The sequence below is a fragment of the Cheilinus undulatus genome, linkage group 7 (assembly GCF_018320785.1).
Source record: "Cheilinus undulatus linkage group 7, ASM1832078v1, whole genome shotgun sequence".
Classification (NCBI taxonomy): domain Eukaryota; kingdom Metazoa; phylum Chordata; class Actinopteri; order Labriformes; family Labridae; genus Cheilinus; species Cheilinus undulatus.
The window spans coordinates 26,798,073-26,813,086 of record NC_054871.1 but is presented as its reverse complement, the minus strand read 5'-3'; the positions used below and the strand labels follow the sequence as shown (position 1 = coordinate 26,813,086).

The following is a 15,014-nucleotide window of genomic DNA, read 5'->3' as shown; positions in this document are numbered from 1 at the left end:
CCTGTCTGTCTGACTATCTGACCAACCTGTACAGCCCTGGAAAAGGCCAACATGACAAATAAATACTGGTGAGAGAAGGCTGGAACAAGCATAAAACATAAACTAATCAAATGTGAATGGTGTTGTAAGTTGGGGGGGGGTGTCTAAAAGGACACATCTCTTTCCTCAGGTCCATATTTCTACTTTGAAGGGACAAATTTTGGTGTATTTTAAAAGCTTAAAAAGCCGAAAGTCAATGTCACTGAAAGATGCCACAAGGTTTGCCTTTTCTACAAGGAATGAGGGGAAAATAGATGATATTTTCTGTAATTATTGAAAGATACAGAAGACATTAAGTTATAAAAGGTCTCATTACTTGCTCTTTCATTCTGATCATACTAGATGAGCATTTGCATATTTTTTCAGTCTGTTTTCTATTTTGTAAATCAGAAGGTTGAGTTTATCTTCATGAAGTTATAAAACTGAAATCAAAGTTATATTTATTAATATCTAGATCAGTGGTTCAGGTAATGGTGACAGGTAAATGATTTTTTGATTTTCTTTGAATGGTATAAAGGAATTGCAACATATGGAGAAATAGTGGGATGAGAGTCCCTGTGTTAACCTGCAGCAATTCTAAGTTATGTTGTGTGCTTCCTTAATTAATAGTTTTTTTTAGAGCTGCATTTATGAGACAACACAATACTGAAGTGCTTTGAGACATTATACTTATATTACCTGTTGCTGTTCATCAAATCATAAATTCTGTGTTGTGGGATGACAAAAGGGCTCAGAGAAAGCTCCATATACATACAATCAGACATGCAATAATTCACACACAAGGCTGGCTTGGCTGATCCTGTTTTTGTCTCTGTAATACTGATATCATATGCACCCAGCACAGAGGGGAGATCACTATGTTCCACTTTAATGTTTCTGCGATGTTAAATGAAGCATAATGAAGGTGAAAAGACACAGGGATGTACATATTATGGCTTTAAACAGCACTTTGAACTGGGAAAATGACTTGTAAAAGAAAGGCAGCTTATATATACAAGTAATCATAATCATATTACATTTTAATATCTGATATAGCAATATTCACAAATCATTTTGCCAAAACTGATACTAATAGTGATAAATAAATTTAGTTCAGACCTAAAATTTCAGTTCTTAAAACACACTTTTAAGTTTAAGGAATGCAGAAAAAAAGATGACTTCAGCTGATGTAGAAACTAAACACAATGATATCATGCTGATAATATCATGGATTTGAGATTAAATTGTATATAAGAGTCTTCATGGACTGCATGGTACTGTTGCCTCACAGCAAGATGGTTCCTGGTTTGAATCTAGGTTGGACAGGGCCTTTTTTCAAGTTTGCATGTTTTCCCTGTTCATGAGTAACTTCAGTGCCCCAACTTCCTCCCACAGACCAAAGACATTCTTGTTAGATTAACTGGTGACTCTAAATTGCCTGTAGGTGTGTTAGGCAGCTTGTTCGTCCCTCTGCGTCTGCATCTTGCTCAAGCTACAGCACATCACAACCCTCAGTAGGATAAGTGGTGTAGATGATTGATGGATGGACTCTTCCTTTTTGTTGTTTTTCATTCAATGAAATAGATAAATAAATAATTCAAATCTTTCTCACCTTCATCATCAGTACAATAGTGTTGAGGGCAATCATGGCCAAGACAGTGTACTCAAAAGAGGGTGACACCACAAAATGCCACAGGCGGTACTGGAACGTGTGCCGGTTCTGGGGCATGTAACGAGTCAGGGGCTTTGCACTGATGGCAAAGTCTATGCATGCTCTCTGAAATATGAGGAAAGGAGACAAAGATGACATTCATGTAAGATGTCGAGCTGTTTTATATTATGTTTTTTCTTTGTTGGTTCCAAACTAAATAAAAAACATTTCTAACAAGAAATGCAATTAGGATATTTTCAAAGACAATCTGCACAGTTAGAGTTAGTCAGAGTATATTTTATCAATACAGGTCTCAAATATTTGACAATAAGCATGTGGCTTTTTTTTTATCTAGTAATAACTTAGAGAAAAAAGGCAGATGGAAATTCAGTAACTTATTTAAGTGTAAAAAAGAAACTTCAAAAGAGAATAATTAAGGAAAAAAACCTTCTGGATAAGTGCTTTTCAAGAGGCTTCTTTGATTGATTGTGACTAAACTCTACTAAATACTGACAGTAGGAGAACCTCTTTACTAGAACATTAGCATCATTAGCATCTTTAAAAATCAAAATGATGCTCACCCACTACAATAAAGAAATAACAGTTCCACTAACCTCGTTCTTCTCCAGGCTGCACTCTTCCATCATCTTATCTCCTTGTTCCTGGAAGGTGATGATGATGAGAGCCACGAAGATGTTGACAAAGAAGAAAGGAAAGACGACAAAGTAGATGACATAGAAAATAGACATCTCCATCCTGTTGCCATGGCTCGGACCTCTGTCTTCCTCTGTCACATCTACTGAGTGCTGCAAAACCCTGAAAGAACAGAGGAATGATACTAATAAACCCTATAAATGAGATTTGACTGCTGAAAAGCAATCCCAATCAAAACTTTGGTATACTTTGTTTTAAGAAGAGCATATAGAAAAACAGGCCTTTTTTCTGCAAAAGTTGTACAAAGTTGTAAAGTTCAAACAAAAGACTTGTGACGGCAGGTATTAGTTTAGGGTTCCGTTATATGGGAATGAAATGTTAATTTGCCATTTGCAAGAGGATCTCTTTTTGATTTATTTCCTTAACAGCGGCAACTTAGTGGCCTTCATGCAGTGCTAGACCAAAAACATTATCAGTAAGTGTTGGTTTAACCTTATTGTGAGTTAAATGAGAAAATAATCAAAACAAACAACACATTACAAGGTTAAACTGCTCATAAGAGGAAATGAAACTGCAGGATTAAAATGAAATAAAGGAAAGCGTCTTCTGGATTTTCCCTTATCCTGCACCAGGATCAGCACTGGTATTTGTCGACTCACTGAGGCCACCCCTCTCCCGTGGACACCGTAAAGAGAGTTAGCAGAGCCCAGACAATGTTGTCATAGTGAAACTCGTGTCTTTTCCAGTCTCTTCTCTTCATCTCCTTCTTGTCCTTTCCATAGTCGATGTAGTAACCTCTGAAAGTGACAGAGGAGAAGAGGTATAAAAAGTTACAAAAACAGTGAGAAAGAAAGAGATAAACTAAATGACAACAAAAAAGTGAATGAGGTTCAAAAAAGATGTTAAGAATCAGAGAAGAGAAAAGCAGAGAAGAGAGATCTACAGAAAAAAATAAAATAAAGGAAAACAAAAATAATTACTGGCAGTCTTTCTCCGTCGTCTTGGAGCTGTCAGTACAGTAGAAAAACTTCCCCTTGAAGAGCTGCACAGCGATTACAGCAAAGATGAACATGAAGAGCTTATAGACGATCAGAATGTTGAAGACATTTTTCAGAGATGTCACCACACAGTCGAACACCGCCTAAAGGAAATAAGACACACCAGAGGAAACACATGAGGTGACATCAGAGACTATGCGCCTTTACTGTGTTTCACATTTCATTTGCTGATGTGTCCATGAATGAAGAGTAAACATTTGTATTAGTGTCAGAATCAAACATTAAGGACTTGAGTCAATTTTTATTGAGCGATGCTAAAATCTCATCGTCTTGTTTAAATGCCAAAATTTCCTCCAGTTCTGATTCTCTGTCAAAAGTAGATATGAAGGTAAATATATGCATATACTGTAATTTAACACTGACATTTTTAGGTGTTCAATTACCGGTCAAAATCAATAATTCAAAAGTGTGCTTCTTTGGCTCCACTGCAGGGTGTGTTTTCCCCTTAACTTGATTTCATTCTCTGCAGTCTTACCAAACGTCCTACACGCAACACTATCTGACCGCCTTGATGTCACAACTACTGGCCAATCAACACTGAGGCCTGGGTAGCACTGACACGGGGAGTGTAAGGCATCACTTCCTGTTGCTACCAGCCACTGGGGCAAGTAAGAAAAACAAACAAACAAACAAACAAAAACGAGTTATTTTGTATCATTAAACAGCATTAGCAGAATCCCAGCATTTTGCTTAATCCTACTAGGAACTAGTAGTATTTCTTGATTAATATGTCAAATTATAGTTATTTACTTGCATTCCTGAATAGAAAAATGAGTTTTAGTGGTTGAATGTTATGCTTGATTAATTTCTGACTTCTCAGAGAAGCCCAGTGAGCTGGCTCAAATTTGGGTGAATTCAGTGTGAAATCCCTCATTCCTGTTTGAAATGGTAAAACGTGGAGAGCTCACTGAAAATGAAAGAGTCCGCATTAAGGCACTTCATGATGCTGGATGGTTTTTGAGACAAATATGACAGGTAGTCTAATAAATTTGTTAAGCACTGTATATATATATGTAAATATATATATACACATACAACAAAATAACTCAACTCACTCATTCTAGCATAACCTTAATGAGTGTGACAATTCACCCAATATAATAACTTTATTTGTATAGGACTTTTAAAACAAGGGATTATAAAGTGCTTGACTTGTAAATGAGCAAAAAGGAGCAGTTAAACCTGCATTTGAGAACCTGACTGCAATGGAAACATTAACCAGTCTCAAAATAACAAAGAAGTAAACTTTTTTTTGTTTACGAACAAGAAAGACAGCGTGCAAGTATTGTCTTTAATGGTTGAAATGTTTCCATTTGTTAAACAGCCTTTAACTTGAATACTATAAGCCTCAATGTTGTACTATACCACATTACCTTATGCTGCTCATTAAAAATTAAGTGGCTGGTAAAAACATGTGCACAGCTGGTAGATTTTTTAATCCACCAGCTACTGTGACAGGGTGGCATAAAAAGTTAATTCCCAACCCTGGTGGGCATGCGCAGCCCAGGTGGATGAACTCCATAACATGAGCTTGACAAGTAGCCATTATTTTTGTTCGCCATCAGTGTAGCCAACTGATGAATCAAACTCAAGAGAAAGCCAGCTTGATGAAGAGCAAAAACATTTTTCCACTAAGAAAGGCTTTCAGTGTGGTTCTTTTCTCTTCTTTCACTCAGAAAATGTTGTCCAGTTCTGATGACAATTATCCTAATATCCAAGCTAAAGGCTTCTTTGGCTGCACCCATTGTTTACCAATTTGAAGCACACCTAAACCACCATCCTCAGACCTGGCACAAACACTTCTGATTAAAGCTTTGCAAGGTTAATATTTAAAGAACTTGTTATCGATGGCTTTTTATTTTATTTTGAAATCTTAAACTTAGTTGTTTGTCTGGGCTAGAGTGATAAATGTGGTTTATATGAGGCATGATATTACATTTTGACTAGGAGTTAAAAAATGAGCTTGCTAAGATTTGAGTATAAATCACTTTATCAAGTAACACACGATATGCAGTAATAAATATTTTCCTTTTTTGCACTTACATTGTCGTTATTTTCCTGTCCCCTGGTTGACTTAGTTAAGTCTTCTTTTATCTTTTCCTCGTGTTTCTCAGTCTTGTCATTTCCTGTTTTATTTTGTACAATTATCTTGTGTCTCTCTTCCAGATCACTCCTTCCTACCCATCCCTACCTGTTCCCCGCACCTGCAGTCACCGCATGTGTTTCACCTGTGTAACTGTCTGAGTGTCTCCATCTGGTGATCCTCGTCTGGGCTGTCTTCCCCCTCCTTGTGTATATATATACCATTCACTCCCTTCCTTCTGGGCGAGATCCTCTTGTATTACTCCCCATGTGCATTTCCTTTGAGCCTTATTTTCCTGATAGAATCCTTGTGCTTTGACCCAGTTTTAGTTATTTGATCTCCGAATTTTGCCTGCTGTTTTTGTACCTTTGCCTGATCTGACTGACCTCCTGTGTAACGGACTATTACTTTGATTAAACAGATTTTGACTTTTTCCCTGAGTCTGCTTGTGGATCCTTTACCTGGCATTTTGTTAGTTATCTATATTTGGCAGTTTGGCTAGTCTAGGATCCCCCTGCCCTTCCATAAGCCTACATGAAAAGCATCAAGTGGGAACAGCTCATGTTCCTGCCTTTCTAGAGTCACAAGGAAAGCATGAGGTAAAGAGAATATTGGCAAAAACCCGGAGGAGAGCAGGCATCATTGACAACAGAATGACACTAATAAAGACAGAAGCAGAATAAAGAAGGAGCTGGGGCGGAGGAGGATGGCAAAAGCTTTCAGCGTGAGCAGCAAAGCATAGCCAGGCTAGAGCAGTTAATATGGCAGCATGGGTACGATCAGCCAATAAGCACACTTCAGCAAATCAGCTAGCCGTCAGCTGATGAGGATGTGTGTGAGATCAGCTGATCTCAATTATATGGCTGCACTTGACTCTGTGGCCTGCCTGAACTAATACTATTTAATTGATTTTTGCTGTGCATATGCTATACGCACAATTTTTGCTGTATATGTGTTCTTGCATGGTCTGTGATACAGTCATTGCATTTCTGTTTAATTGTACAGGCATATGAGAAATGAAGATCTTGACTTGAATGGTGTGTGATACAAAGGTTGATTATCCAAAAAGTAATTATTACAAACAAAAAAATGTATTTTGCTTACATAATGACAGATTTCACTCCCTCTCTCAGTAAACAGAAAATAATAAATTCAATGAATAGAATACAAATATAATCTTAAAATACTGGCCAGAAATGTTGGATGTGGATGTTACTAGTTGGGACCACAAGATGACTTCCTGTTAGGGCACTCAGCTGTCTTGCTTCTGAGGGGGAATAATTCCCTGTCTTCACCCTAACTTCTCCTCCTTTATGCTTGTTTGTTTTCTCAAGGTCTCTCCTCTGTGTCCTCTGCCTCTTCTCAGCCTTAGTTTCCAGCCTCATATGCATTAGATTAATGCTTTTAAATGTCCCACCTCTCCTCCTTCTTTTCGTTTTGTTTTCTCCTTGCAGACAGACTACGTGCAAGGTTTCAGGATCTGAGCCCTGACAACAAGTCTTCATGCCCTGATGCTCTAACCTTGCAAAGCAGATGGATATGCCTGTTTCCGTGTTTCTCACTGGCGAATCCATCTTGCAAAGCTACCATCTGAACCGTTTGGGCCCAGTTAGAAAGTGACAGGACCAATAAGCGACAAGGGGTAGTAATTTCGGGCGCGGGATGTAAGCAAGCAGCAACAAGAGGCCGGTGCCGTTGTGGCAGAAGACATTAGTGTGGATGCTACTAAAGCAACAGTTTTATCGGAACTTCATGACATTTCTTTGTTAAAAGAAGAAAAAAGAACAGCAGTGAGTTGTTTTCTTTTCAAAAACGCCAAAAGTCGTGTACTGACATGTCAATAGTTTCCATGGTTCACACTATTCCTCGGTAGCTGCACACGCGCACCTCGGTTGCAGCTACATCATGTGTTGCTCTGATTGTCCCATAAGGATGTGACAGACTGAACGCTCATCCAATCACACTTCGAGTTTTATTCAAATCCTCTCTCCTTTCCCAAACGCTTAGTATTGAAGGTTTTCCAGATGGATGTGTGAAACAAATGCATGTGGTTACTGATGCTCACTATTTATCACCTCATGGCTCATCGCCTCATCTGTTTACTCGCTTTGTCACTGCTTTCACAATGTAAACGCACAGCTTTGAATGAATTATAGATTAAAGCCAATTTGTATTTTTCTATCTGAGAGGGCAGTGAGTGAAGACTTGTTATATCATTCTATTCAATGATAGAGACAAACAAACAAATAACACTAGTATAAATCAAAAGCTTCCCTGACCTTCAGTTTAGGAAGTCTCTTTATGGTCTTGAGTGGCCTGAGGACTCGTAACACTCTCAGAGATTTGATGGTCTTTATGTCTCGGCCTTTGTTGTTTCTGTTGAGAAACAAAATGTTAGAGTTTGAGCATGAACACTTTATTTCACATTCCTAGGTTTACTTTTTCTTCTACATACAGGAGGGGTGTCAAAACTACTGTGACCAACTGTGACCCATGGTCCATATTTAATAGGCCCCCAGCAAATTTAGAAAATAAATTAAATATGACCTGCATCAAAACATGAAGCTTGTGCTTGACTTTACTGCACTTTAGCCACTATGTGGTACTTAGTGACTAAGTGAATTTTAAATCTGGTTATATGCAAATTATGAATTTGCAGGGAACAGTCAAAATCAAGACAGGAGGATAGTGGCTTCTTAACAGGTTAATATAATAGAAAGCTATGAAGTAGGCTGTTTTCTCTCTTTAAGTAACATACATTGGATTGGTTTTACAAACGTGAAGAGCTAAAGGTGAGGTATATCAAAATAGGCTCTTTATCCTTTTCTTTTTCTGTATGTGGCCCCTCCGTAGAAAAAGTTTGGACACCCCTGCCATTCAGTCTGTGTAATCTGACAAGTACTTCTAATGATACACATCTAAATGTGGTATATCTAGAAGACGGCATATCTAGGTAGAAGATTTTATTTTAGTTTTACCCCATCACATTGCTGGTGGTCAGTCCCACAGAGATATTATCCACAGAGACGGCAAACAGGAAACAGGGACATGTATTGAAATGTAATGGAAAAGATGAAGGCATAAAGTCAACATTTAACACATAAAATCTAATCCACATCCGATTTAAAGACAGTTAATGAATATGCTGTTTACTAGTTGCTGTTTATAATAAAAATAAATGACAGGACTGACGAGAGAGCAAAGGCGACCAACGCTCCCACAACAACGATGAAGTCAAGGATGTTCCACAGGTCCCTGAAGTATGAGCCATCATGGAGGATCAGACCCTGGTCTATCATCTGAAGACATGACAAAACAAGACAAAGCTATTCAATTAAAGAAACACACAAATCTGAATCAATATCTAAGCATATCATTTCAATGTCCTAAATTTTAGAATCAAGCTCCTCATCAGGATGAATTTAATGGGCGTAGGGAATAACAAAGCTGACAGGGAAAGGTAGTTACCAACCACAGAGTTCGGACCTCCACGCTTAGCTGCACAATAAATCTAAAAAGTTGGTAAATAATTACTTGAACAAACTGAGCTGAATATGAAGGGTCAACAGTATACATTACATTTATAACATGGTTCACAAACTACAACAGCTTGAAACTTCAAGTCAAAACTGTTTTCCTTTTGACAACCAAAAAAGACAAAAGGGTCTATAACTTCCTTTCTAAAGTTGCTTACTGTAGTACATTTTGCTTTGAAATAAATGTATGGTAAGGCAGGCTTAGCCTATGAGAGAAACAGCCAGTGGACATTTAGCTAACAGCTCTCAGAGACAAGACCATTTTTTTTTTAATATAGTATGCTTTACTTTCCCTTTCAGCACACTTCAGTAAAACCACTGCAGCCCCTCTCGCAGCCAAAGTGATGAAAAAATTAGCTGCTCCTGAATGCCTCGTTTCACTTTAAAACAAACCTCACAGACAGCTTAGTAGGCAAGTACAAAGTCATCTGCACCATGTCATATCAAACTTTTACCTTTGTTTCCCTTCTTTATTTTCAATCCATAACAATTACCCTTTTCCACCATTAACTGTTTGTCACACTTTTTAATCTATCTGAACTTTTTCAATCTTCTTTCAAGATAAAACCAGATCTGTATCCAAAAAAGGCAGAAATTTATCACAATTAACCAAAGAAATTCTGAGATTAATTGCGATTAAAAACTGTTGTTTTAGTGCTCACAAGCTTTTCACTGCATACAGCAATGTTTAAATGCATGCTGTTATAGTACCAAAATGAATTGTTTGCCTGTAAATTGTATTATCCGTCTGCTTTAGACTTTATGAGTATATGAATTTGCTGGTATTATCTGATAGGACCTCTCAAATGTCTTAATGTTAGGTGGGACCGTCTTATAAGCCCTAAGGATTTTGTTTTGTTCCACATGTGCATTTCATATGTACAGTTTTCCTTTGCCTTATTTCAATCTTCTTTCTTTTGTATGAATAAAAAAAAACTTGAGCTTCAGTTACCAGCTACATGCTCTTCCACCTGAGTGGATCTGAACAGCTGCTTGGGTCTGCAGGTCTACTTTGTCAGAGGAAACAACACACTAAGCTATAACAACACAAAAAGAGTGATTTTGACTCAAATGATAAAGATGTGCCATTCACTGTGGATATGAGGGAATACTTTTATGAATCAAGTACACATAGGAACTTCTACAGATGAAGACTCAGTAAAAAGGGGAGAGAAACTTTAGTGGAGACTGTTCGCAGGAGAGTTCCTAATTTACCTGCTGGTATAGGTGTAGAAACTGTGAGCTAATACCCACTACAGCTACTGTTGTCATGAGTGGGGCTACAACACTTTCTCAGGACATTTCTGATCAAGGATAATAACTAACGGACACCTACAGCCTGCATCACTCCCCATCCAGAGTTCCCCGCCTTACTGAACGCTGGCGTTTTACAGACGTTCTTAAACTTTATGAAGATAAATTGGAGAAACTGACCCCGACCTTGAGTGCTGACAGGAAATTTGACATCCAAGTAAGCTGATATTTAGCTATAGCTGTCTTCTAATGGCAAATAATTAGACAAGCTTGGCATGATCTGTTTACCTTCTGAAAACTCTGTGTCAGCTGCTGAAGTGCAAAACTGAGGTGAAATGATTAATTTTAGCCTAGTTATTTTTGTTTTCCTCTGATGAAGCCTGCAGACCCAAACTGCTGTTCTGATAAGCCTAGGTGGAAGAGCTAGTAGGCGGTAGCTGAAGCTCACATAATAAAATAGAGCCTAACACAGAGGCTTTCTGGGTGAATAATTAAACACTTCAAAAAGTTCAATTTGAGTTTTACTACCAATTCTTGCAATCAGTCCCCAAACAGTCAGGTATAATTATGATCTCACCTTAATAACCATTTCAAAAGTGAAGACTCCTGTAAAAACATAATCAAAGTATCGCAGAACCTGCAACGAGTGAAAAACAGAGGAACACACATCATACACATTACACACGTAACATGCATAACAATAATATGTCTAACTATAGAATGATACACAATCAATGGCACTATTCAATTTCATAAACTTGAAATGATGGTAACACAACTTAAAACATTTCTTCTTATCAGCATCCATGCTGAGTGTGACTCAGACTTCATTTCCTAACTCATCAAGGATTAAACTGCCCCCCATCAAGTTCCACCAAAAGTCTGTGTGAAACAATTGAAGGAGCTAGCTGTTAGAAATGTGTATCTTACTGGAGTGTTCACATTTTAGTGTAGATGAAGAGAGCTATTAGACCCATGGCACAGATAAAAAGTGATTGAAATTGTATCTCAAGATTGATTCAAGCGATGGTAGAAGCAGCAATGATTTACACTCCTATGAAGTAATTTATACTGTATCTGTCAGAGGGCTGATGAGTGTGAAGAGGCGGCACAAACCTTGTTCCAGTCAGAGGAGGTGGCTACCGGGTCCTCAGCAGCTAGTGCTATACTGCTGGCAGCTATGACCAGCAGGATGGACATTTCAAAGTACCTGAGGTTGACCACGTAGTGACACACTCTGCGCACCCTGAAGGAGAGCAGATGGTGGAGTAAAGATGTGACACAAAGGTCAGAAACCACAAAGTGACACAGTGAAAGCTTATCATCTGCAGGCTGCAGGGTTTAACACAAATGCAAACTCTGAGAATATTAAAGATTACATTCTGAACAAGTCAAAACTGTGAGTGTCTATAAATGAATACTATAGCCATTATAATAAGAAAAACCATCCTGATTTCTAGGGGGAGAGGAGAATGGTTATAACTTACGGGTTGTCAGGTTTGAAGATAAACATGCTGTCTGGAATCACAGTGTTCACAGGCTTTGTCTCCTCTGCCTCCTCCTTTTCTGATTTACACGTTTCAGAGTCTTTGTTATTTACTGAAGAGGGACAGGAAAAAGAGGAGAGGAGGAGATGAAGAACAGTTGCCTTACAAGAAGCCTCAAAAAACCTACAAGCTCAGTCTTTACAAGGCTAAAAAATATCTGCTGAGAATAGATCGAGGCAAGCAGTGGTAAGAAGAATCAGAGAAATAAGGGGGCTAGCTTAAAGATGACATGAGTCACTGACTCCCAAAATGCCTGAACTGTGGAGGCAACAATTTATCCAAGGTGCAGCTGATATGAAATGTGGAACCGCACTACCTATTTCCCATCTGAAGTAAATCTAAAACCAGCAGTAGTAAGGCTGCACACTGATGAGTAGTTAACCCTTTATGGGGCAAGGAACCATATATGGTCACAGTGAGACTTCCTTCGAGGCCTCCCCCAACTCTCTGTGATATAGTAAAACCAGCATGATTTTTCTCAGCCAATAACTGGAGATAAGTCAATGTCCCAAAGAGTGACATCACACCATCCAACCAATCAGTAGTGGTCCATGTGAGAGTGCCTGGCTGTCTGTCTCTATATGTCAACTCTGTAACTGACTTGTAGCCAGTTCAGGGTGTACCCTGCCTCTCGTCAAATGATATCTGGGATAGGCTACAGCCCCTATGCGACTCCCAAAGGGATAAGGGGTATAGAAAATGGATGGATGGATTTCTAGCGATGATGAAATTTTCAGAGTGAAAAATAAAGGAACAATATTTGGACATACACCAAACTAGGGGTGTAAAACGCTGTCTTTATTAAAACATATGGCTAACGTATCTAGCAAACCAAACTAAGGGTATTTTCCTGACAACTAACTCATTTGTATTCTATAGCAGTGTTTCCAAACCTTTTTCCATAGGGCCGCCCCTACTCGTATTTAAGAAAAGCTAAGCCCCCCGCCCCCCATTATCCACTTGGAAAGTGCACATCAATTTTAATTGACAAAATCTGAATCAAATAGACCTACATGCCCTTGTTCCTGAAAAAAGACCTATGTATAAACTACCCAATATTGCAATGGTGCATTAGGGCCACTCTTATATATAAATTATAAATATGATCTTTTTGTTTTCAAGAATAAAATCTTTTTAGACTAACAGTGAGGTTATTTCACAATTTATGCAAGAAAAGTTGATTTTTTACTTTAAATGTCTTAAATGTACATCAACCAAAACAGACATTTTTTAGATTCAAAAGTCAAAAATCCAACCACTGTATTCAGTTTGGTTTCTTGTGAATTCTCAACTCTAAACTGCTATAAATGTATGGTTTGAAAATCTACAAATCTTTCTGGTTTTCAATGTGAAAATTTGAGACCTTTTCAGCTTGGAAACTGTGAGTTTCTTTTTTCGTACATTTCTGACATTTTAAAGTCCCCAATTCTTCGTTTTTTTTGTAAATATATGAATTTATAATCTCAAAAATTGTGCCCCTGCCCCAAAATTAACATATTCTCTTCATAATTTTATTATCTTTAGGTTTGCCCTAAGCCAGAGAAGACAGGGCCCTGCCACATAAGTGACAAAAGTAAAAAAATGCTGGGATGTCCATAATATTCTAGGGCTTAAATTTCCAAGTATTTCAATGAGTGCCCTATTAAAGTTTAAGGATATGATCTTAGTTACCTGTGATCGTGGAGAGCTCCAGAGATGACTGTACATTAGGCATGTCAATGATCACGCTAGAGCTGAGCTGAGTTTTCTCGTGCTCCTGCTCAGTCTCTTCCTCCTCCCTGGTGCTCTCTGGGATGGCAGGAGGAGGCTGCTCTGTCTGCTGAGGAGGTTCTTCCTGTGTCTGAGGACACTGATCAACTGTGAGAATTTCTGGAGAATTCCCACCATCTCCTTCACTTTTTTCACCCTGTCTGGAAATACAGATGAGGCTTTAGAAGGATTTCATACTCAGAAGCACAAAAATCAGTGTTGAAATCAGCCAGATTGGGACCTGGGTGATAGTCTCTGAGGAGAATTTCAGTTCTTGGGCTACTCAGCACTGCACAGGGAGAAAGTGAGGACATGTTGTGATACTTGTGACAGTCACAGCCCCAAAAATAGAACAATAATGTAAAAGAGTGACAGAGAGGAAAACTGTGAGACCTAATAAGACAACAGTTTAAGCCCCTGTCAGAAATTTAGTACCAATATATTGAATACTGTCTGCCACAGCATCAAACTTAGTGACACCTTTATTTATTTATTCTGACAGTTGTTGGTTGACAATAAGGAGTGCCTGCTCAAAACTGCAGGTTGTTTCCCTTCTCTCTTTCCTCATTTCAGTCATTTCTCTACTGTTGACTATCCATTGAAAGCTAAGGAAGGCAATTTATTTTAAGAAACCTCATTATTGCAATTTCAATAAAGATTGGAGGGGTTGGCTTTTACTTTTTTTTGCAAGCTTCTGTCAAAAAGCCTCAAAAGTTCCTTTCCCTGTCTTGGAGGCACTGAAAGCAAATGATGTAAACAAAAAAATGCAGCCTAAATGCAATAAAGAAGGAAGTCTGAGTGAGCTATGAAGGGCAGAATCAGGTCTGAGGTCCAATAACATCTCCTCTTCCATTATTCATCTATTTAGTCATTATCTGTGTGTTTGGGGTTGCCTGGGCTGGAGAAAATCTCAACTGTCAATGGGCGAGAAGTGGGGATATCTAACCAGACTGACTCACACTTATGGGAATTAAGAATCACCAACTAACCTCATAATTTTTCTATAACCTTGTGATTTCATAACATTGCCCTGACAAATTCTGCCATTATTCTAGCTTTGTACATCTGTATTCATTCTGCAGTACTGTAATGTTGGTATCTGTGATTTCACATAAAGGTACAGAGGCATGGGGTACAAGCAAACAGCCCGGGCTATGCCTGATTTGACCTCTGATGCCGGCACAGAGGGAGGATTACTTTGTCCCACCATTACGCCTCTGTGACATTCATACTGACGGCAAGGTGTCACAGGGGCATAAACGTTGGCCTTGAACTGGCAGTCTGAATAAGGCTTTTGACTGAGCCATGAGGTGCAAATTCCACATAGAGGGGCCTCTTTTGCCAGGATTTGAACGTGGAAACTTGTTTTGAAGCATGTCCCTACATTAATGGAAATAATTTTTAATTTGGCAAGCATATTCAGGATTGGTAAAACCTTTAAAGGTGCAGTGTGTAGAAGTTGGC

At 38.5% G+C, this 15,014-nt stretch overlaps 1 protein-coding gene across 2 annotated transcripts in view; it reads right to left on the bottom strand.

Moving 5' to 3' along the window:
* LOC121512044 (voltage-dependent R-type calcium channel subunit alpha-1E) overlaps nt 1-15,014 on the bottom strand; it is an 87,577-nt gene that overhangs the window by 17,479 nt on the left and 55,084 nt on the right. The window contains exons 19-29 of one of the 2 annotated variants that reach the window (XM_041791024.1): nt 13,473-13,711; nt 11,742-11,853; nt 11,371-11,500; nt 10,832-10,891; nt 8,657-8,763; nt 8,443-8,454; nt 7,744-7,840; nt 3,304-3,464; nt 2,983-3,120; nt 2,284-2,485; nt 1,631-1,795 (exon numbers count right to left, since the gene is read on the bottom strand). In XM_041791024.1, the coding sequence (XP_041646958.1) occupies nt 1,631-1,795; nt 2,284-2,485; nt 2,983-3,120; nt 3,304-3,464; nt 7,744-7,840; nt 8,443-8,454; nt 8,657-8,763; nt 10,832-10,891; nt 11,371-11,500; nt 11,742-11,853; nt 13,473-13,711 (1,423 nt within the window). The remainder of the gene's footprint in view (nt 1-1,630; nt 1,796-2,283; nt 2,486-2,982; nt 3,121-3,303; nt 3,465-7,743; nt 7,841-8,442; nt 8,455-8,656; nt 8,764-10,831; nt 10,892-11,370; nt 11,501-11,741; nt 11,854-13,472; nt 13,712-15,014) is intronic. The other variant, XM_041791025.1, reaches the window with a different exon arrangement.